The following is a 23,237-nucleotide window of genomic DNA, read 5'->3' on the forward strand; positions in this document are numbered from 1 at the left end:
TTCAGTTATTACTGCACTGAAAATTAAATTCAGTAAAACATCTTTCAGCCAAAACAAAACATGTTTTCTGCTGAGGTGACTTACTTCATAGGCCAGAAAAGCTACATTCCAGGGTTTGCGATGGTATGTCAAAGTGTTTCCGTCCCGTACCCGGTCACAGAGTCCGTTGTAGAACTCATTGTCGAAAGGATTGCCCAGGGGATCCATCCCTAAGACGTTAATTCTGAAAAGAAGCAGAATGGGGTGATATGGGTAAATGCCGCCGTTAACGCAAGGCAGGCTTGTGTGGCAGGGAGAGTGAGACAGCTTCGGTTCATGTCGCTGTCATCCAACACGGGTGGGGTTTAATCAGGAACAGAAGTGGGGTGGGCCGTTCTCTTTGGAGCTGTGACTTGGCAGAAAGCTTGCCTTAGGAGGGTCTTGTCAACTCTCTGGCACCTAGGGCACTGTTAGAAAAGAAAAGGCAGTAAGTAGGACACATGGGACCCTCTGGCTCCTGGAGTCTTAGTGCTAAGGCTGTACCTCTTACCTCACGTCCCGGAGCGAACCAAATGCCAACGCTGCAACACCAACTACTTAAAGTATTTGAGAGCAGAACATCCCAGGGGGGCAATACAATTGTATGCATGTAATTTTTCATCTATGAATCAACATCAGGTCTCTCTCTCTCTCTCTCTCCTGTTTTCTTTATTCTTAAGCCTTCCTCCAGCCATCTCACTGCTTGTCCAGAATCTCAGCACTCCCCCAGGATTATATTATTCCTGTTAGACTTTCCAAGATGAACATTCAAAAAAATGTTCAGCATCTGAGCAAGGTATTCTCAAAAGTTCTATGCACCTCCGCCACCACCCCAACCAGCAAGCTTTAATTCACAGATAGAAATATCGTTAGCTGTAAAACAAAAGTCACATTTGATTTCTAGGCTTAAAAACAGTATCTGCACGAGAAACTGTTAGCCCTTTGCGAAGTTCACCTTTGCTAGTCTTAGGAGCACAGACGTCGCTCTGTAGGCGGTGGATACAATAGATGGCTCTTAGCCCAGGATGCCAAAATGGACATTTCTTCCACACACTCCTAACTCCCGAAGCACAGACTTTGTCCATTGTTCTAGATCACATACCTAACTTCAATTAACAGAATTATAAATCTGTATATTAGTTTCACGAGCTATTTGTCAGAGTGTGGATGGAGTACTATAAGCCTATTGCTAATGCAAAACAAAACAAAACAAAAAAGAAAACCGGGAATATGAGCAATGGGTAGGTTAAAAAAAATCTTCAAAATTATAGCATATTTTAACTCAACATGAAGCTACCAAAGAAGCAACAATGTGGCTCTATACCAGACAGACAGTTGAGGAAGCTATTTGTGAAAGTTGAGCTACAGATAAAATTAGTTCACTGTCTAACCTTCCCAAAAGACCTTTCCCAGCAAATGCTAAGGCTCTGAAGTTCTAACACTGAGCTGAAAATTAAAGCGATTAGCTCAAACAAGTCACAGGCAACGTAGCTGCTTTGTTATCTTAAAAATTTTCTCACTTGCTTGTGTTCTGTTTTGTCACTCATGTCTGAATTTATAGACCTCCCCATGACATCATGGGAAGCTCCATGCTCAACCACATCAGTTGCTTTGGCCAATGGCACGTAGCGGAAGGTAATCTCTAGACACTGAGAGGCCTCCTGTATTTCCCTTTGCTTTCCTTGACTGGTGCCATCCCCTTCGAGAAGGGTTTCTCCTGATGGTAACTGCTACTTCTCTTTAGCGCTGCTGCCCCTGAAGCCCCAGCATCTCACCAAACCACTGTGGAAAGCAATGCCAACCCAGGCACTGCAGCTCAAAAGCAGTGCTGCCTGTCAAGCCCTGTCTTGGAATTATTCAGTTCTTGTCTTCAGTCACAGAGGGCTCGAGGCAGCCCTTCTACCTTGAAGTCACGCCACAGGCAGTGGGAAGAATGGATGATGTGTTTGTTTCTTAAACGGAACTCCAACTCCATGTTACGTGATGGTGACCCTTGTGTCATCAATGCACCTGCATTAGACTCCTGAAGTTAACCTTTCCTCCAAATGGTTAACTTTGGGGGGGGGGCTAATTACTACATCTTTGTGTTTATAGTAATCAGGGGGTGGTAAGAATACAGTCCATACACAAATGGCACCCACAAAAATTGCTTTGAAGTTGGGGGTGGAGCATATGATTAATATATATTTAAAAATTAGTGTGGGAAGCATATACTACATCAAATAAGTAGTATAGATAAATGCTGTATGAGGTCCATGTTATACAAGGAAAAGGTCATCATGGGGAGATCATCAAGGGAAAAGGTTTGGCTTTGATGGATATGCAGACTGGGATGACGGGGGGATGTGGGCGAGATCCCACATGCATCACACTTAAGGAGTAGTGTTCTTACTTGTGGACTTTCTAAAGAGATTTGATTAGCTGTATCTTCCTCAGCGGTTTTAGTGAAGCATCCAATACTTTTCATTCTAAGCTTAAATAGTTGCAAAAGATATAATCCCATCAGGCTATGAATAGTTACTAAAAATATAGTTACTATTCTACAGTGAAAATTCAATCTACTATATATAAATGGCACAGTGATGGTGCAGATTGCTCTCCCACAGAATTTTAACTTAAGATAAAATATAATATAATTTATGTTGACTAATCATCACCTTTTTATGCTTTGTACCAAAAGATATCAGCTGAGTATTTTAAGTTTTAAACATCTCTTGACCATTGAGTGTCATTGTAAGTGGTCAATTTTTAAGTCATTACCAAACCAAGAAAAACTGTGTTAGAAGGCTATCCCAGTGGGATGAATGAGCTTCTTTTCAAATTAATAGATAATTTTCTGTATTTGTAGATGTTATTTAGTACTCATAAGATACAGGGTTCAGCCCCAATATTACTTTTTCTTCCCATTTTATGGATGTAAATGATGATAAATTTATTCACATAAGTAGACAAGAGTAGAGGTGTTTGTTATAGTAATGGCATTAAATTCTTTGGTCTTACATGTAAAAAAGAGTGCACACACAATAGTCTTTTATTAAGAACTATTTATAGTCCATTAACTGATTACTGGTCAGGATTAGTTTTAAAAATGAAGACCATTTTATTCCCAAGACATCAGAGTCTAATTGAGCGCTAAGATCTGGAATTGGGTCTTGGGTTTTCTACCATTTGGTATTAGTGAGGTGGATGAGAGGCTATTTGGCTTTTGGAAGTGGAAGGTGGATATTAGGTGTGGAAAAGCTGCTGGACGCCTGGGCACATGTATCACAGTTGGTAGATTGTTTGCTTTACATGAATAAAGCCCTGGGTTCAGTCACTAGCACCACATGCATCCTGGAACGGTGGCACAAACTGGTGCTCTGAAGTGACAGCAAGTTCCTGTCTTAAAAAATAGTACTGAGTTAAAAAAAAAACGCAAAAAGGACGAAAGAGCTGCATACTCACACCTACTGGTTTTATAAAAATACGTACACATGGAGGTTGAGTCTTATTGTTCGACCAGTTGCATAATGAATAGTAAAGGAAATTATTACCTTAAAGCTTGCTTGACACTCGCCTGGAAGGTTCTTGTGTGCCCTTGGCTATGTAGAGCCTGGTTTTGTAGGATATTGTTCAACAGAATAGCACATTGACCAGTTGGCTGTGTCCACCTGGAAAGCTACAGAAGCCAATAAAGTCGAAAGCACTCCTAAGGAAGAAATGTTTCAAAAACCTTTGACTTGATTCCACTCCTGCAGAGACAGCCAGTCTAGTCTAAAATGAGCCAATATTTTTCTGCCAAGAAACATGAAAAGTGCTCATGAACAGAAAAGTCATCACCTAGGAAATTTTAAGGAAAAAACATGTTCTTTGGCAGTATTTAGAGACGGCTGCTTCCACAGCTGCCCCTGAGCCACAGGCAGCTTCGACTCACCAGGTGAGCTGACAAGAAAGCTCCCTTCACAGAAGGGGAGTTAGGCTTAGATCACACAGAGAAAGTAATTCATGACATATTGTACATCATTTCCAGCTGGTTTTGATTTGTGCTTTTTCAATGAACGCAAGAAGGGTTGGAGGACTTCCCTGAATATTTGGGGAGGATCTCAGATGCCTACAAGACGGAAGTCTGAACCATTTGCAGAGACAATAGAATTCTGCCAGAGTATCAACTTATATAAAAGAGTCCTTCAAATGGATAAAGATTAATTAATTACATCATGTCCCTGTGGCTTGCCCATGTAGAGGGTCTGGATGGATGAAACGGTAGATTGGACCCATTATGGTTTCTGAGACTTGACTGTGGAGAAGCAATTTCTAAGCATGTTGCTCTGACTGGCTTCTTTCTTCCTGTGGTCGTATCAATGAGGAGTGCACCCTCATTGAGCACTTGACACACTTGAGCACCTGTTCCCCAGTTGGTGGTGCTGTCTGGGAAGGTTTAAGGGGTGTGGCCTTTTTGGAGGAAGTTTGTCACTCAGGTCAGGCCTTGAGATTATATAGCCCCTCTCTAATTCCAGTTCTCTATCTGTATGTTTCTTTCTTGAGGTAGATGTTATAATCTTTCAGCTTTCTGCTTCTCCCACCACGCCTGCCTGATGCCTTGTGTTCCTGCCATGACAGACTCATGTCTCTGGAACTGTAAACCCAAATAAATTGTTCATTCCCTAAGTTGCCTTGATCTTAGTGTTTTCTCATAGGTACAGAAAAGTAACTAATGGAGTCTTTGCCACCTTTGCCTCACATGTAGTCCAAAGCTAATTGAGGTTTTTTAATGGAGTTTTATTGCAAATGTCTAACATTTATAAAGTTGAAGCTTATGATCAGATAACAAAACATATTATCTTAAAATTTGTAGATATTAATGGTTGATTACCTAATTCAAAGTATTCTACTGTTCATATTCTATATCTATAATCTATCTACCTATATATATTATATATAGTGTATAGATTTTATTATATTAATATATTATTTATAATAGATATATTTGTATTTAGAATATACATTATATAATGTTTATATTATATATAATATATAATATTTAGTAGGTAGATCTTAACTATATTTATGTAGTTCATATATACATGAAAAAGAGAGAGATGGGGTCTTACTGTGTAGTCAAAGTTGCCTTTAAACACATGATCCATGAGCCTCAGCCTCCCAAGTGTTAAATTTATAGGAATAATAATAAACAGCTACTTAAGGAGTTTTGTTTTTTTATTATGTTTTTTTATTTAGTAGATGTGTGTGTTTGAATATGTTTATGCGTGTGTGTTTGTGTGTGTTTATGTGTCATGGAGCAAGTGTGGAGGTCAGAAGACAACCTACAGAAGCTGAGTCCCAGGGATAAAACTTAGGATGTCAGCCCTAGTAGCTAGTGCCTGTACCCATGGAGCCATCTCATCGGTCCATGGACTATCATTTTGGGAGCTTAGTTTTGCAAGCTTGCAAAGAGGAAATTGACTTCAGGGCTTTGAAGCAGTATGGGGGCATGTAGGGGTCGATGTGGTGAGAAGAAGAAAGGTAAAGTGGTGTAGAGGGGAAAATATGGTTTCATGTGATACAGAGAAACTTGGGTTTAGTGCTCCAAAACACTCGCCAAATGGCTTTAATTATTTCACTTAGTCCTTATTTACAAAATGAGTATAAAAGTGCCCCTTACTAGGTCACAGAATCATTATGACAATCTGTAGGGATAGAATATATAAAGAGATTCTGAAAAATTCAAGATAATTATGCAAATGGCGGTAGTAGTTTATATAAAGACTAAACTTGTTAAGGGTTTTTGCTCGAATTGTAGGGGATTCAATAAAAACTGCTGATAGATGGATTCTGAAAGGACCTACCTCATTTCCCGTGTCTGCAGCTAATCTTTCCCATAGCTGGGTCTCCTCCTCGGCCCTGATGGCTCAGCCTCATCATATTCCCCAGCTCTACCCCTGACTGTAGTTAAAGTTCTAAGGGCCCTTTGCCAGTTCTCTAGGATGCTTCCTTATGAAATTTGCTTGCAAATGCCAAGTTACAAATTTTTCTTTTCCCTCAACAAAGGAAACCAATAGATTATGAATGATTTTTTTTTTCAGTTAAGCAGGCCAACATTTCTGTATTCCTTTCCCTTTAGACAGCTATAAATTTGCATTGAGTGAGAATAAATAACACATGTGATTCTCTGTTTTAAGTCATTTCATTGAGATTCAAAATATAACGTGTTTCCCCCTGAGGAAAGATACAGAAGGGGTTTAGGATAATTTGAGCCCATAGCAATCTGGTTAGAAGGGTTTTGGACAACCCTATATTGTTAACTGCCATTTACTAAGATTCCTGGCCTAAGACAATCCATTTGATTCACAAACACAGCTTTCAAGCTAAGGGCCAAAGGCACTGTGGGTAATCATTGAAAGCCATTTGGGTAAGATTTTATGAAGTGAATAAATGGTGTGTGAAACATTTACCTTGTGCCTGACCCTTAGTATCATGGAATTTTGTTCTTACATTCATTAAATGGATGTTTCCTCTGACTGCAGAGAGACATCTTTCCTTTTAGCCAGATCCGCTAAGGATCCAGTCCTCAGTGCAGGGCTTTTTGGCCTCAGGACCACCGACAATGTGGGGCTATATGTAGTAGGATGCTCAGCATCAACATTGCTAACCAAACAGCGACTGCCAACAGCACCTTTCCGCATTGCCCTCTGCAAGGACTGACAACTCAGATGCTCTTTAGACACTCCTAAATGTTTCCCGTTGGGGAATCACTGTACCCAAGAATTTCTGTCACTCTACTTTCTCTATTAGCTTTGCTCTTGCCTCCTCTGCCATCTTTTTTCTTCTCCTCATCTGCATTCCAATTTTGGACTGAATTGGATTTCCCGAATTTCAACCTAGGAACTTAAGTTTCCATCTAACCCGGTATTACCAATGTTTCAGAAGGTCCCTATGAACGGATTTTTACTCATTAAATAATTCACCTGTTTTTATCTACCTACCAAGAAATTATCAAGCATTTATTTTGAGTCAAGAATGAAACTAAAAGAATGAAGAAACCTGAGCCAGGTGCTGTGGTGCATGCCTGTAATCCTAGCACTCTGGGAAAGAGAGGCAGGCAGATCTTTGTGAGTTTGAGGCCAGCTTGGTCTAGGACAGGCAAGGCTACACAGAGAAACCTTGTCATAAAATAAAATAAAATAAAATAAAATAAAATAAAATAAAATAAAATAAAATAAAATAAAATAAAATAAAATGAAATGAAATGAAATGAAATGAAATAAAATAATAAAAAAAAGAATAAAGAAAACTATTACATGATAGATAGTAAAATAGAACCATTTACTTCTGTCCATGTCCTGCAAGATGTGAGAACAACTGCATCTCTGTTGGGGACAAAGTTACCCAGCTCAAACTAAGCAGTGAATGTCCCTGGAATGCCTTCCAACCGGAATGGAATAGAAGAGGACCTCAGATTTGTCATCTTTCCAATTCCTGGAGCATAGATGTCCCTAGAATCCTCTCTGCTCTCTGTAGTCCTAAGTTCTAAACTTCTAGACTTTTGCGGTCACAGTCCTGAGCCTCTTCATTTCTTTGTGAAGAATGGGTTGCCTGTCAGCTCTCTACAATGAGACCCCAAACCCTGTTACCCTCTGGCATCATAATCTAGTCTTTTGATCTTGTTTCTTCTAGTCCAACTCCATACTTATAATCAGGCATCAGTTCAAAAAACATTTCAGTGGAAGGTAGCCATCCTAGGAATTCAGATGCTTTAATGGTTTTGACACACCTGCTATGGGCCACTTAATTCTAAATGTTAACATGTCATGTCTGTTGCTGTGGTTTTCCTGACATTTGCACCTGAGATGCACTATCTCCTACTGACTGACAGTGAAACTCATTCAACAAACCCCTTACTGAGGCCTGGCAGCATCCTTAAATAGTCTAAATATAACTAAATATTCTGAGGGCCTTACATGTTACCTCCCGAAATATATACACCAAAAGTTTGCATTATTTGCATTCTTTATATATGCCCTTGCATGTATTCTTTGTCAAGGTGAAAGAGTCGGAATCCATTTCCACTCATTTTCATCTGGAAAGACTCGAGGGAAATACAAACCCAAAGCCTGCTGTTCGTCCCAGCTCAGATTCTTCTACCACTCGATCACGACACGGGGGGCGTGGGTCACGGTCACAGTCGTCCTCGTCTGAAAAATCTCCACAGTCGTTGTCACCATTACACAGAAGTCGTCTCTTTATGCACCTGCCTGCAGTCCAAAATCAGAAAACATGCCGTGTGTCATGTTAAATTCTCGCTCCTGCTGAAGTCAGCGCGGGCACTTTAACATTGGAAGTGAGGGCGAGACAGGCTAGCCCTTGTTGGGTAGCCATTACGCTTGGGGTTGTGTCTACCTATGAAAAGGTGTTTATTTATTTTCACTCACAAGCATCCACAGAGGACCACAGAGAGAAACTGGAGTCTCAGATTACCTGTTCCACATTGGAAGTCATTCCCACAGTTTTCCTGTACCTCCACACATTCCTTCGTGGGTTCACAGTGTTGTCTGTCTCCCAAACTATCAATACAGCTTTTCCCATGAAATTGTCCAAAGGCTACAACGCTTCTTGAGCGAAACTATAAAGAAACAAGCGAACAGAACAGAGTTGAAAGATTGTATTTCCTGATTCAACAGTGGACTGTGGTCTGAAGCAGCGGTTCTCCACCTTCCCGGTGCCACCACCCGTTAATACAGCTCCTTATGCTGTGGTGACCCTCCCGAACCATAAGATTATTTTTGTTGCTACGGTTATGAGTGGTGACGTAAATCTCTGTGTTTTCTGGTGGTCTTAGGCGACTCCTGAGAAAGGGTCGCTGAACACTCGAAGGGATCGTGACCCACGGGTTGAGAGCTGCTGGGGATAAAGCGACGCCACTGCAGGCCTCACACGCAAAGGGCCCATGATTCTGAGAGCGAGGTGGAAGACACTGCCACTGATATCACTTAGCTGTGCCTGCTCGGCTGTGCAGTCTCTTACACGCACAAACTGTCGCCGACACTTACCAGCCCACTGTCCAACAGGCCGCTCTCCTGGTCAGATCAGTCACGTTCATTTCAATGATTACCTCTTTCTGGTTTGGGATTTGTTTCTGGGAGAGTCCCTGCCTCATAGCCGTTTCCCTGAAGACAGCGGTTTTTAGGAGCTGGGGTAGACAGAGTAAAATACTTACCCTTTGTTCGAGGCAAGGGTCACATTGCGACCATTGGCTCCAGGGGCTCAGTCTGCAGTCTATCGGCAACAGGGAGTCTCCTCTTGGTCTTTGCTCTTCGCTATCATGAAGACTAAAAAGTAGCAGTTTAAAAGGACCATTATGTATATTTCCTTCCAAGAAACCTTCCAAAACCAATTTCAGGTAGTTACTACCTTTCCCTTCTTAAATCATACTGCTTATTCATATATGTATATATACATATGCATACATATATGTATGTGTGTATGCATATGTGTATATACACACATCTATATATACATATATAGTATGTATGATGTATGTACATATATTTGTGTGTATACATATTTGTGACTGTGTCTGTGTGGATAAGTATATGCACATGTGTGTGCAAGAGATTTTCAGATGTCTTCCACAGTCATTCTCTACTCTATTTTTTGAGACAGGGTCTCTCACTAGATCTAGAGTTCATAGATTTAGCTGAACTGGGTATCCAGGCAGCTCTGGGAATCTATTTGTTTCTCTCCCCTCCTGCACCCCAGTTGACTTAAACATGCACCTTACCATAGCTGGCTACAAGTAGTGGCCTGGGGATTTGAACTCGGGTCTCCATGCATGTGTTTACTTTGCCAATGGATTTATCTCCCCAGTCCACACCATATTCTTTAGAGTGTCTCCCACAACACTTGAGCACATGGTGTTTTGTGTTTTCAATTCACTCGTTTGTTTAGTTCTAACTCATCAACAGCAGCAGTAACAATGGCAGTAAGGACAGCCAGCAAGGTGTCCTGAAGGGTATTTGACACTGACTCATCTTTTATAAGTATGTTATGGACTCACTGGAACTAGAAGTCTTGTTTCCCTTTCTTTGTGCATCTCACTCACCCCCTGAAAGACTGGCAAGCCTTGGAGTTGCCTGGCTCTCTTGCAAATTTAAGCCAGCCAGTCCAGACATTCCTGTAGGAAACACTTCATAAATCAGCACCCCGCCCCAATCCATGCTTATGTTCTAAAATAGATGCTGTCCTGCTTCACAGTTCAAGACTTATTTGTGATCTTTCTGAGTTTCAGCATCATGTGTTTTAGCACTTACAGCATGCTCTTCATCCAGGCACAGTGCTCAGTCTTATGCTTCAGGCATTCTAGTTTTGAGCTGTTGCTGTTGCTGGCTTACCATTTGTGTCTCTTCTTGTCATAGCCCCACCTTGGGTACTTAACCCATTAAATGATTAGAAGAGAGAAAGCAAAACAAAAGCAAAACTCTCCAACAAGATCCCTACAGATGCTTTACCTCTGCTTCCCTAGTCTGGCCTTCTATCAAGATCTTACACCAAGTAGAGGTCTATACCAGGAATGTTCTAGAACTCAGCTCCAGTTTGAAGCTGATGAGATGGGTGTCTCTTCCATTTTAGGCTATTCTTCATACTCATCTACCTCCAATTGTGCAACAATGTATTAAATAAGCCAATAAATGAAGAGGTAAGTCCCTCTCTCCACACTCTTGTTTCTTCCAGCTAGTTCATCTCTGCCCTGCCTTTTGTGCTAACACATTTTTAAATATTACTATAAATGCCTTTATATCTCTTTCCCAATAAAGCTCATATTCTTCAGCTATCTATGTTCCTTGAGCCATTTCAAAATCCTCCATGCTTTTTTTCCTCGGAAATTTCTTGAAAAAAAAAAAAAAAAGAAAGAAAGAAAGCCTGCACTTTGGTTTATCTCCTTACCTCTCAACCATTTTCTAACTTTCTTGTCCCCATGCTGCCCCTGCTCATCAGTGATGACTGTCATGTGGCTCACTCACTTCTTCTTGGTCCTTTTTGGCTTCCTCTCTCCCTCTTCTGCACTTGACCACTGTTGTTTCTTAAGACAATTATTCAGTATTTCCTTTTATTCTATTCTAAACTCCGTGGCAGTTTCATAGCCCTCCATGATGACGTGTGGTCTTCTCATCCCATTCCTCTCTCTCATCTCCCCTTCTTCTGCAGAAAATCTTCTTCACAACCAGTCCTTCTGCTTTCATATCTTCTTTTGTGTGTGACCCACTCAGTTCAACTAAAGTTGATTTCATGATTGTGGGTGAAAGGTTATCTTTTGGAATATGGGCAACTTATCTCTGGCTAGACCACTGAGAAAAATTACTCTTTCTCTCTCTCTCTCCCTCTCAGAAGCCATTAACTGACAACAGTCCGCCAAGAGAGGGACCCTCCCCATCCACAACAAGGTACCCAGTTTTGTTCAGGGTTTGTGCAGATAACCACAGCTTCAGTGAGTTTCTGTAATGTCCAAAAGACACCTTTGTTGGACATCTCCCTATCCAGTGGCTCTTACATTCTTTCCTCCTTCTGCAATGTTTCACAATCCATGAAGGGGATAACATAGCTGTCCCTTTTATGACCAAGTGTTTTGCCATTTCTTTTCTTAGGCTGAGCCACACTAGACTCCTTTTCTTATATCTTTTCTCTGCTATTTTTATCTGTTCTACTCTGTTCTCCTCCTCCTCTGTAGTCCTTCATGTGCTGTTTATTCATTGAGGTGCTCCTCCTCTCTTCTTTCCTCCTCTCTCTTCTCTCATCCTCTCTTCCCCTCCCCTCTTCTTCCCTTGCCTCTCTTCTTCTTCTTCCCTCTTCCCCCCCTCCATCCTTGTCTTTCCAGATCCATGGTTTCCACATGTGTGCTAATGACACCCAGGCAGGGATAAACGTGCTGTCCAGACATCTCTCCTGAAGTTTAAACTTTGGCATCCAATTCTCAATTCTACATCTGTACTTGGGCATCTTCATGGCCCATTGACCTCAATGTTTTCCCAAAGGAATCCATTATTTTCCTTTTCTTTCAGGGCTACTCTTTCATTTATGAGTTATCCTAGCCAGAGACTGGGTGTTACTGTCTAATTCTCTATTCCCCCTCCTCATCTCTGACATCGAATCGAGAACTGAAACCTGTTGTTGGCAGCCTTGTAAATGATTTTTCAATCCATCCTTACTTCCTAATATCTTCCAGATGTTCTTCTGATCCACACTAATATAACATCTCTTCTAGCTGACTCTGGTAATTTCTTTCTGACTTTGTTTGCATACGGCATCCAGAGGGATCATTTAGAAAAGCAAATTTAATGTTATCCTGCCCCTACTGAAAACTCTCCAATAGTTAGAAAGACTACATATGTGACAAGGCTCAAGTCTTCCAATATGGTGTGGAGAATGACTACCAGAGATGTTTAAAATCCTTGGACCCCGAATATGTTATTTACACAGCAAAAGAGACATTGCAGACACAATTCTTTGCTTTTTAGTGGACTCATTCTAATCACATGAGATCTTACACTTCATTGAAGTATAAAGAAAAAAGAGGCAAGAGAAATGCAAGGCCTAAAAGGAACTCTATCCATTACTGCTGGCTCTGAAAATGAAAAGAGTAGGACAATAAGTAACGTTAAAGTCCTTTTGAAAAGTCGTATGGAAACCTACTACTGTAGATGCTTCCTATAATATATACATATATAATAGGAGTTTAAGTGGAGTTACCCTATAATAGGGAGACACTACCTCAACTAGACATCATACACTATCAAATAAAACAGTCAGTACCAGAAATGGGCTATATATTTTGAGATGTTGGCCAATAGGGTCTCCACAGAGTGAAGCTTTGGTCACGCTTGATAACTTGACAGTAAGATTTTATTGCCAAAACCATTACATTCTTATTTGAAGTCTAGTTGGTATTCAACTGGTAGCTTCATCTTTAGCGGGCAGCATCCATAGCCCTGGAAGGTGTTTTGTACACAACTGAAGGAGAAAGTAATCATCAGTCTTACCAAGTTATGAACATTGTGAATGACAGTAATGGTTTGCCTCGTCAGATCTGTTTATGGTAGTGGCACAAATACTATGGGAATAACCAACCACTTTTTTAAAAATTGGATTTAAGGCCAACACACACTACCCACGATTAGCCCTAATTTTCTAGAAATATAGGTTAAAATATGTAGTACATAGGCCAAAATTCATAGCAGAATCTATTTTTAAACATATATTTGTATATGTTTCAAGTTGCCTAGCTGAAAAATTTTCTGCTGGAAATTTTCCACTAAAGCCTCTTTGGAACTGAAGTATCTTAACAATCAGTGGAACACTCTGTATTCTATGCTGGTTGCATTTCATAATCTTGAGACATTAAAAATAGTAATTGGGGGGTTGATAGATGATTTAGTAGTTATGAACGTTATCGCTCTTCCAGATGACCCTAGTTCAATCCCCAGCACCCACATTATGACTTACAAGCATCTGTAATTCCAATTCCAGGGGATTGGATGGATTTTGTATTAAAGGTCACAGGCATGCAGGTGGTACACAGACACACAAACAGGCAAACCAACCATACGAAAAAAAAAAAAACAAATTTAAAAAGCCTTGTGGCGGAGATCTAAATCAATGGTAAAATGCTTTACTAGCAAGTGCAAACTCCCTAACATCAAAATAAGTAAGTAAATAAATAAATTTATATACCGCTCTCATATTATTGATTAAATCAGTTTCTCCAGGGATGAGTTATAGATAACAGTGCTTTGAAAAACTACTTAGGTGATGCTCATGTTCAAACAATGTTCAAAAACACTTTTGGGGAACATCTCGTAGAAGTCCATGCTAATTGAGAGTGTGGAATAAATATAAGTTTGGGAGTGATCATTGTGTCAATATTACCCAGACTTGAGTTCACTGTTGGCTTAAATACACCACTGAACTGACCATCATTGTTTTCAAAAATTACATTAGGCATTGTCTTTTTACAACACCATGATCCATTTCAACATCTTATTGTCTGAAACTTGACAATTTGTTCTTATCTATCCGTTACTCACGTAGGTGAACATGTTAGCATTTTGTTCCAACATCTCTTCAAGGGTGGTCACTTGTTTGGTTTCTGAAACCACCTTATAGATCAGAGCCCTGAGATCTTTATCTTTCAACTGCCTGCTCACGGTATGGTGCGTATGAAAGAATCATGCTTGGGAGTTCAAACCCTCTGAAATACTCCAAATGGAGCCATAGTTCTTTGCTGGGTAAAACTAGATCCTAAGCAGTACCTTGGGGTCAGGGGGAGCTCCGTTCATCTGCACACGCTTTGGTGACTCAGCCCTGCTGCAGTGATCCTGGCCTTGCTTGTATGTAGTTCTCTAATGCCATTTGCATTAATAGCCCCATGCTAACCGTGTGCTCACTTACTCATTTCCTTCTTAACATCTTACTGAAGGACTCTTTCTGTTTTAACAGTTTAACTCACAGTTTGGACTTAGTACAAAGCACCCAGTCATCACCTTTGATCTTTTATTGCTCTCATGGACTGTGACTTGAGTTCATTCCTTGCATAACTTATCCTATCTTCCAAAGAAGATGTTTTTAGATCACATGCTTGCCCTGGGCACAGTGCTTACACCCGTTCTAGATCTTAGACTTGCTGTACTAATTTTCTTGAGTCACTCAAACAGTAGAAATTTAATTTCCTCCTGCAATTCTAGAGAAGGGAACTGTAAGAGAAGGCCTAGTAGGGCTGGTCTCTGCTGAAGTATCACTCATGGTCTTATAGAAGGTCATATTCTCTTTCTTGTATCTCTTTTTATGAATTATTTTTTATTTTTTATATTATAATATAATTATATTATTTCCCTCTTTCCTTTCCTCGCTCCAAACTGTTCCATACGTTCCTCTTTGTTCCCTTTTAAAGTCATGGCCTTTTTTAGTAATTGCTTCATATGTATATACATATATTTTCCTAAATACATAAATACATGTAACTTTCTCAATCTGTGTAATGTTATTTGTATGTATGTTTTCAGGGCTGACCTTTCAGTTTTGGATAGGTAATTGGTGTGCTCTTCCCTGAGTAAGACTATTTCTCCCACCCAGCATTCTCTAGTTGCCTACAGGTCTTTGTGCAGGTTTAAGGCCTCATGAGCTCTTCCCCATGTACTTCAGCAATCCTATTGGTGTCCTTGTTTAGGCAGTCATGTTGGTGAGACTTCATAGGTCTAGTTTTTGATGTTCTTAAGAGACACAGCCTCCTAGCAAACTGCCTGTTTTGCTCTTACAAATCAGCTCTTACAGTTTTTCTGCTCTTGTTCCACAGTGATCCCTGAACCTTAGGCTTGAGATTTGTGTTGTAGTTATAGCCTCTGGGATCGGACTCCATATATCTCCATGTAGTCTTCCCTCTGTGTTCAAATTTACTCTTTTTATTTTGTTTTGTTTTTCAAGACAGGGTTTCTCTGTGTGTAGCCATGGCTGTCCTGAAACTCTATTTGTAGACAGGCTGGCCTTGAACTCACAGAGATCCTCCTGCTGGGATTAAAGGCATGCACCACCACGCCCGGCCAAATTTATGACTAGAAACTAGTCATATCAGATAGAGTCTCATTCTTACTCACATTTTATTGTAATTATATTTTAAAATGCAACAAAAATACTCACACTGGTAAACTGGTAAACAGTCACACTGGTAAATCGACATTTTGATTTTGTGGCGACAAAATCAATTCAGCTTATGAACTTCAAGTTGTCTTAATGAAGCAAAAACATACATTTAAACCCCAAATTAGTGTTGTTACTTTTATTTCTTATATTTCAAGTTCTTAGACAAACACCTGTTTGTTTGTTCATAGAGAGGCTGTTGCCGCAGTGTGCCTATGAAGGTCAGAGAACGCTGTGTCTGGGTCGCTTGTCTTCCACCACGTGGTCATGGATGCTCTGCTCAGGTCGTCGAGCTCGGTGTCAAGTGCCTTTACCTGCTATTCCATGATAAGCTTTATTTCACTAGTTTCTAAGCTCATTTCCACATAAGCATTTTATATTGACTTTGAGTGATAAGTGTCCTTTATTATGAGTTACGGATGGGAAATAAGAATGAAGAAGTGCACAGCTCATTCCAAGTCAGACTATTACAGGTTTAGAAAACACTTGGTTTACTCCTGTCTTTTTTTTTTTTTTTTTTTTTTTTTTTTTTTTTTTTTTTTTTTTTTTTGGCTTGTTTCCTTCCTCAACATAAACTGTCTTTGAAATAAGCGGAGCAGTCTCGCCTGGTACTGTCTTTGAAATAAGCGGAGCAGTCTCGCCTGGTTCAATAATTTCTGGATGGAATAGCCTCAAGATTCTTAGACATTTTGAGACAGTTGAGTTAGTATGAACTCTATTTTTTTATGTGGCCACCCAGGTAAAGCGCATCAGTTGGACAACCTAATTCTTGCCTGGATCTACAGCTGGCTCGAAACAAAATGATGCTAAATGGGGCAATAATAAACTGAAAATTGTCTTAGTCCCTGGTTGTTTTGTCCTCATTGTGTCAGGTGTCTGGCTATCCCTATGCACAGTAAAAGAAAGACTCTGAGGAATGAGCCAGGGAGACTAAAAGGTTATGCAAACAGAGTGTTACTGAATAAGCATGCTGCATAAATATTAGGACAGGAGACCAGTGACCTCGAATTACTGCCTTTCTTCTACCCTCTGAGCCCAGGGCTACCTCCCCAGCCTCTTTAACTGGCTCAGCAGATAATCCTTTGTGGCTTGAGAACTGCGTGTGCACAGCACTCACCACTTGTCTGTCATCCTGCTGAGCTATTAGGCTGAGCGGAGCTGTGTTTGCCCAGCATTTCCTGGGCTCTCACATGAAATGTGCTTATCAAGTACAGTCTATCTTCAGGCTTCCGACCTCAGTTGGGAAGGCACTCCCTAGATCAATGCAATGCCTATCAGCTCCGCAGGGGATCTAACTTCTGGCCAGAAATGCATTTAAGGAAGGTCCCTGTGCTGTTTTTTTTTTTTTTCTTCCCTTCCAGGAAGAGAAGTTTCCAGAAAAAGAAAACCACTATAGCTGCTCACATTCCAAACAATGTACTTGGCCCAAGCAGGAAGACATCCGCTGTATGAGGAATCTTTAGCTGTGGGGAGATTTCAGCTAATGGGACTGTATGCTAAATAGATAGTTCACGAATAGGAAAAGATAATGTCACTGAAGCACCCAGAGGTAACATTTTAAGGCACATCCCTGAGTTTATAGAAGACTTACTTTATACATTCCCAATGAATCAGCCTTTACTGATGGACCTCATACATGTCAGGACTAGCTCTAGTAGCAGCAGGTGTGAGATATATTTCATTGTGGGCGAGAAATGAGAAGCACATTAGCACTAACGGGATAGGCAGGATCTGCTGAGACACAGGTTTGGAGGAAACAAGGCCTGCCTTGGGCACACAGCTGTAAAGCTCTGGAGACTGGATCTCCTGGTAGCCTGGTTCCTGAAGCTAACACTCCAAGTTATTATTTCCCTCTCAGACTGGTCGTAAAATTTTCCATCCTCCAAGGGAAATGTAGGAGATGATGGTTTGCTCAGGGCCTATTCTGCTGGGAATTCGCCTTGAGGTGAGAGTTGGAGATCCCCAGTAGTTTACTGTTGTCAAAGCTCCAATGAGCCTTGTGACATTCCCGGTAACTCCAATCCTTCCCCCAAATAAGGAAGCATTTCAAAGCAAAAAAGGCAGTGAAATCATTATAAGAAGAAAAAATACCTGATGCTTATTGACTTCTTTCCACACGCTTGGGACAGAAGCTCAAAGTACTTTACACATGTGATAACACAATGATCACATGAAAACACTACTGGGTGGATTTTGCCATCATAAGTGTATGGACTAAACCGTGTTTCCTCCAAAACTGAAAGATATGCTGCGGTCCTAAGACCTGGTCGGCACCTGAGAATATCAACTTATTCATAAATAGGGTCTGGGTAGAGGTGATCAGGTTGAAATGGAATCATTGAAGTAGTCCCTAATCCAAAACACCTGGTGTCCATATAAAAAGAGAAATCTGGAGGCTGGAAAAACATCTTGGTTGGTAAAATGCTTGCTGTGCAAACATGAAGACCTAAGTTTGGTCCCAGAACTTGTATAACAAGGCTTATTTGTTTGGGTGGCATGTGTGGAGGTGGAGGGAGGGAGAGAGAGATTGAGAAAGGGAGAGATTGTTTTGGGGACCCACCATAGATAGATAGCTAGATAGCTAGATAGATAGATAGATAGATAGATAGCTAGCTAGATAGATAGATATTGATATCAGAGACAAGATTAGAGCGCCAAAATACGTGAAGGATTGTAGGCTACCACCAGAAGCTAGGAAGCCCCAGAGCAGTGACAGAGTGATCTTGGCTCTCTCAATATCTTGATCCCACACCTCCGGCCTCCAGTCTGGGAGACAGAAGGCTTGTTTAAACCAATTAATTATTGGATTTTGCTATGGCAGCCACAGGAACCAATGATAACCATGGGTTACAGATCCAGGAACTAAAAGCAGAGTCGTCCATCCCAACCTGCACACCTGGTGGACAATAGTGGCTTGATGTGTGCTGCAGACATCCTGCTCCTTTCTGACGAACATACCTGCTTAGAAACCCTTTGGCATATTGCTGCTTTTATTCAAGTAAATGGTCTCACATAGTTACTGGAGTCTCTGAACCCTCCGTGAAAAAGGGCACAGCAGGGAGTGTTCCAAGTGGGAGCATTCTGGTACAGGCAGCAGGGCATGGCTGTGAGAGTGCAGGGTGTTCAGCAGACCTGGGGAGCAAAACTGCCAGCATCTGGGGCCGGCCAGGGGTCTGACTGGTCCTGCCTGGAACAGCTGAGTGTGACCAGACCCAGGATGTGAACTTGAAAGCAATTGTGGCTCTCCCACAGCCTTTCCGTTTTAAGCTACAGTCCAGAAATGTGAGTTGTTTAAGTTTTTAAAAACCTAAGAGAGGGCCAGGTTAAGAACAAGAAGAAAGAAGCTTGCAGTAACTGTCTTTGCACATGTACCTTCTGAGTTAAGATACCCGGAAAGTGAAAATGTTTTTTTAAGAACAAAGTGATACTGCTTCTATAACGTGGGCAGAGGAAGCAGGGAGAATGGAGGAAAGCCTGGCTGAACCCTTTATCCCAGGGCTCATGTGGGTCTGAGTAGCAACCCTGTGATTCTTCTGGAAAACGTGATCTTGAACACAACCCATTTTGGTGGGTGGAGGCCAGGCTGAATGATCTGCATGAGCTGGCAAAGATGGCATAAGCTGGCTAGCCCAAGTCAAAATAGACTTTGGTTATACTTAAGGGAGTCAGGCAGAGGTCAAGGTTAATGCAGATGGAGGAACAGTGTCCAGGCCTATTGTTGGCATTGGGAGTCTTTCTGTTCTGTCTTCAGAGAAGAACATGCTGTCCCTGGATGACACAGGTTTGTGTCTTCTTCTGTGATATCTAGGTGGAAGGAAGGGGCCTCCTGTAGTCATGATCTAGCAGTCCTAGGTGGTAATGGTGTTCAGGAGGCTTTTACAGCCCCGTTGATTTATTCAGTGTATTTGGCATGATGTCATACTCTGTCTCGTGTTGCCATCACAGGATGCCTGATGCTGTTAGGAGAGAATTTTACTCTATTTACAATTCTGATGACTACAAGTTGCAAACAGCATGGCCCAGGCATCTGGAGAGGATTCCTGTGGTTGTATCATAGTGTGGTCACTAAAACCGAACTAGGAAGGGCCTGTGTTCAGAAGGATCACATGTATAAGTGAGGAAACAAGGCTTGGAGGAAGAGCCTGGCTGGACAGGCCTGTTAGGAGGCACTCCTGATAGCTAGGCTTGGCCCATTCCTCAGATTGTCCATCCAGGGCTCTGGAATCCTGAGACTTTGTACTCATTAAGTGCTCCCCTCCTTCTGCTGCCACACAGCCTTAAGGATGCTCTCAAACTATGTGCAAACTCACAGCTTATGAATTTTGCAGCCCCAAGTAGGAGCAGTTAAAAAGGAAATAAAGAGGCCATGCTGGAAGCATAGTCGTTGCAGCATGGCATTTCTTGGGTAGAGCAAATAGACCCTACAACCCAGCACACAAAATGTGGGGCACAACAGGAGATGTCACAGAAGAGAAGACAAGTAGTTAATGTCTCCTGATCTGGGGGTGGGGGCCAGCAAAGAGCCGAACAGCCATCAGTTTAAAAAGTTATTGGGTTTTGAGATAAAGGACGGAAAAATTAACTTCCTTTGTTGCAAACTTCTCAGGCTGTAGACACTGATCAACAACTGATCTCTTACAAACTGGCGACAACCAGTTTTATTTCCTAATTCTAAATATTTGAACAGAATATCTTAGTCCTAACAGTTTGGTTCCTTCTTTAGAACAAAGTCCCAGAAATATCAGCAGGCTTCCGTAGCAAACCAGCAGATAACACCTTGCCTTTTTCCCACTTCTTTGGAAAGTTTAAATCCTGGGCGTTTTATACATCACTGTTTAACTTTACCTTTATTTTTCCTACTTGGCGGTTAAGAACTGGAGCCTGAGACAGCAGATTGCACCGGAGAATTCCAGAGATAAACAGCCAAGCAGTAAACTCACCTGGGTGTGGGTCCTGGTGCCCAAGCATTGATTTCCAAGGCAAAGATTGCAATCACTAAGGTGATGATTGCACCTGGGGACATGCCGCTCCTTCTAGGCAGCCTGGAGTCTTGTGAAGGCTTTCTCTGCAACCAGAGGACAGAGGACGAGGAGCAGTTATGGCCTGGATATGTTCAGGGTTTTGTTTGCGTTGGTTTGTGCTGCCTAGGTGTCAAAGTCCAACCAATGGAGAGTCATTTATTGTAATTCCTGACTGTTACTTCTCTTGCTGACAAGGTGTCTTTGTACAATAAACCAATAAAATAAAATAAAATAAAATAATAAAATAAAAGCAATCACACAAACAAAATCTTAGCATTTTTTCCCCCTTGGGAGATGAAGAAAGAGCAATAATTTATGGGAGAGGCCTATGGCCTATGGTTTATCCTTATATAGACCTAGGCTCAAAATAACTACAGAAATGGCATGATGAAAGGCAAGGGCCTTTCTAACCACCTCTCCCTCTGAAAATCAGATGTGTAGCTTCCTCTCACATGAGCAAGGTAAAGAGTGGAAATAAAGGTTTTTTTTTGTTGTTATTTTTTGTTTTGTTTTGTTTTTCAGTTTTTCGAGACAGGTTTTCTCTGTGTAGCCTTGGCTATCCTGGACTCACTTGCAGACCAGACTGGCCTCAAACTCACAGACCTACCTCTGCTCCCCTAGTGCTGGGATTATAGGCGTCATGGGCCACCTCTACTGACTCATACCTCTTTCTTATATGTGCAGTTGATTCTTCGAAAAAGTACAGTGTAAACTCCTGGTAGTAATGCAATCACACACTAAAAGGATAGACTTTTTCTCTGCCATGAAAAAGATTGCTTGCCCGACATCTCCACAGGCAGCGCTGTGGGGAGGGAGAGGTTCTGGAAGCATGTGGACCACGTAACTGCTCAAAAACTGGTTACACCTGGGATGTTGCAAATGTGGAAATCTCTCACTCCCGATCTCACTCAGCATTAACTGACAGGGCTTCTCAAATCTTTCTAATGTATGGCCAGCATTGGGACTGAGAATACACAATCTGAGAGATAGAGAGAAAGATAGAGAGAGATCTGATGGAGATTTGTGGGTAGTGTATGGTGACTTTAAAATGTCTCACGACACCATACTTATCTTTTGTTTTATTTGTTTGGGACAGGGTGTGACAGGGCAGTCCAGGCTGGCCTGACACTTGTAGCAGCTCTTCTGCCTAAACCCAATTGCTAGACCTACAGGTATGAATCCATGCCCAGCTGTTCCTAACACTTTTGTCTTGTTGAGACAGAGTTGTCTCAAATTCTCTCACTTCATCGCTGAGGATAACCTTCCACTCCTGACCACTCTCCATCCTTTCCCCAAGGGATGGGATTGCAGGCACCACTATGCATGGCTCTCTGACACCGTTTTTAGGAGACATTCATTGATAATTATTAATTACAGAAGAGCAGATCTTAAAACATTAATATATGCAAAAATAAAACAGACATCTGGGTCAGGGGATGACAGATCACAGAACGATAGCTAGCTATCTTAGGACCATGTTACATATGCTACTGAGAGTACAAGGTACCTAACCTCCACCTTTTCCCCATACTTTACCCTGTCCACGTGAAGAGCCTGAGAACTGACTGAACTATTTCACCCACTTAGGAGCTGACTGTGGAGCCCATATACTTGCTCGATGTGTAAGTCATGCAAAATTGTGAAGGAATAAAATGATTCTTACAGGTGCCTTGCTTGCAGAGAGACACTCTCTATGAGCCTTAACTAATGATAGGTGGGTGGCAGCTGGATTCAGTCCAGATCTGTCATCAATGTCATAGTGCATGGGAGATTCCTGTATGGTGTCTGTGGACACTCTCAGCCTGTCTATAGGCCTAGGAACATCAAATAAGTTTGCCTGGGATGCTGCTTTATGTTAATGAGATGATAGTTGATTAGACTGTGAGTCTTAAATCTGGTACGTTTTCACAACCAAATATTGCAAAATTCCCTCTCCTGAGAAAAAGACTGTCTTGAGGGGTGGAGGAGAAAAGGATATCTTCATTGATTTGGTTTGAATGGGAGGATATTCTAAATTGCTACTTGATTTTATCATATAATGCAGCAATATGAGTAAAATATAACAACAATCTACAAATTGATGGCATATATTATATACGTATACACTCTATGACTAGCAAGGCATTTTTTTTCTACAATGCCTTTAACTCTTCCTGGCTCTGGACGTCTCTCATGTATCTGACACATTTTGAAGTGAGGCATGTGTTTTGTGTGTTTCTTGGAGAAACGGAGGGTTAGGATGAATTAAACTGGGAGGAGCAGAAATAACATCTTTATTGGTATAACATGTAATAGCTACTAGAGATGAAAATGGGAACTTTATAACGTGCAGGCTGCATGCACAAACAAATTTAATTCTCAATGGCTCCATCACAGAGCTGAAGAAAGGCTAAATACAGAGGTGCTCAGTCTCCTGGAGGGAGGAGTAACCGGGGTTTGCACTTTGCATGTTAGGCCTTCCCACCACCCACGTGTTAGGGTACCACTGTTTGTATTTTAATCAGCTCATGCCATTTTCATGGAGCATGGTGCTGGGAA

The 23,237-nt window shown here is 41.3% G+C and overlaps 1 protein-coding gene across 1 annotated transcript in view; it reads right to left on the minus strand.

Annotated features, from left to right (window-relative positions):
• C9 (complement C9) overlaps positions 1-20,805 on the minus strand; it is a 45,610-nt gene extending 24,805 nt beyond the window's left edge. Inside the window, exons 1-5 of the mRNA XM_055601081.1 lie at positions 20,619-20,805; positions 9,212-9,323; positions 8,473-8,617; positions 8,102-8,249; positions 85-223 (exon numbers count right to left, since the gene is read on the minus strand). Coding sequence (XP_055457056.1) covers positions 85-223; positions 8,102-8,249; positions 8,473-8,617; positions 9,212-9,323; positions 20,619-20,701 — 627 coding nt within the window. The 5' untranslated portion in view covers positions 20,702-20,805. The remainder of the gene's footprint in view (positions 1-84; positions 224-8,101; positions 8,250-8,472; positions 8,618-9,211; positions 9,324-20,618) is intronic.
• Between the last annotated feature and the right edge of the window lie 2,432 nt (positions 20,806-23,237).

The sequence above is a fragment of the Psammomys obesus genome, unplaced genomic scaffold (assembly GCF_907164565.1).
Source record: "Psammomys obesus unplaced genomic scaffold, mPsaObe1.curated_primary_1811, whole genome shotgun sequence".
NCBI classification, from domain to species: Eukaryota; Metazoa; Chordata; class Mammalia; order Rodentia; family Muridae; genus Psammomys; species Psammomys obesus.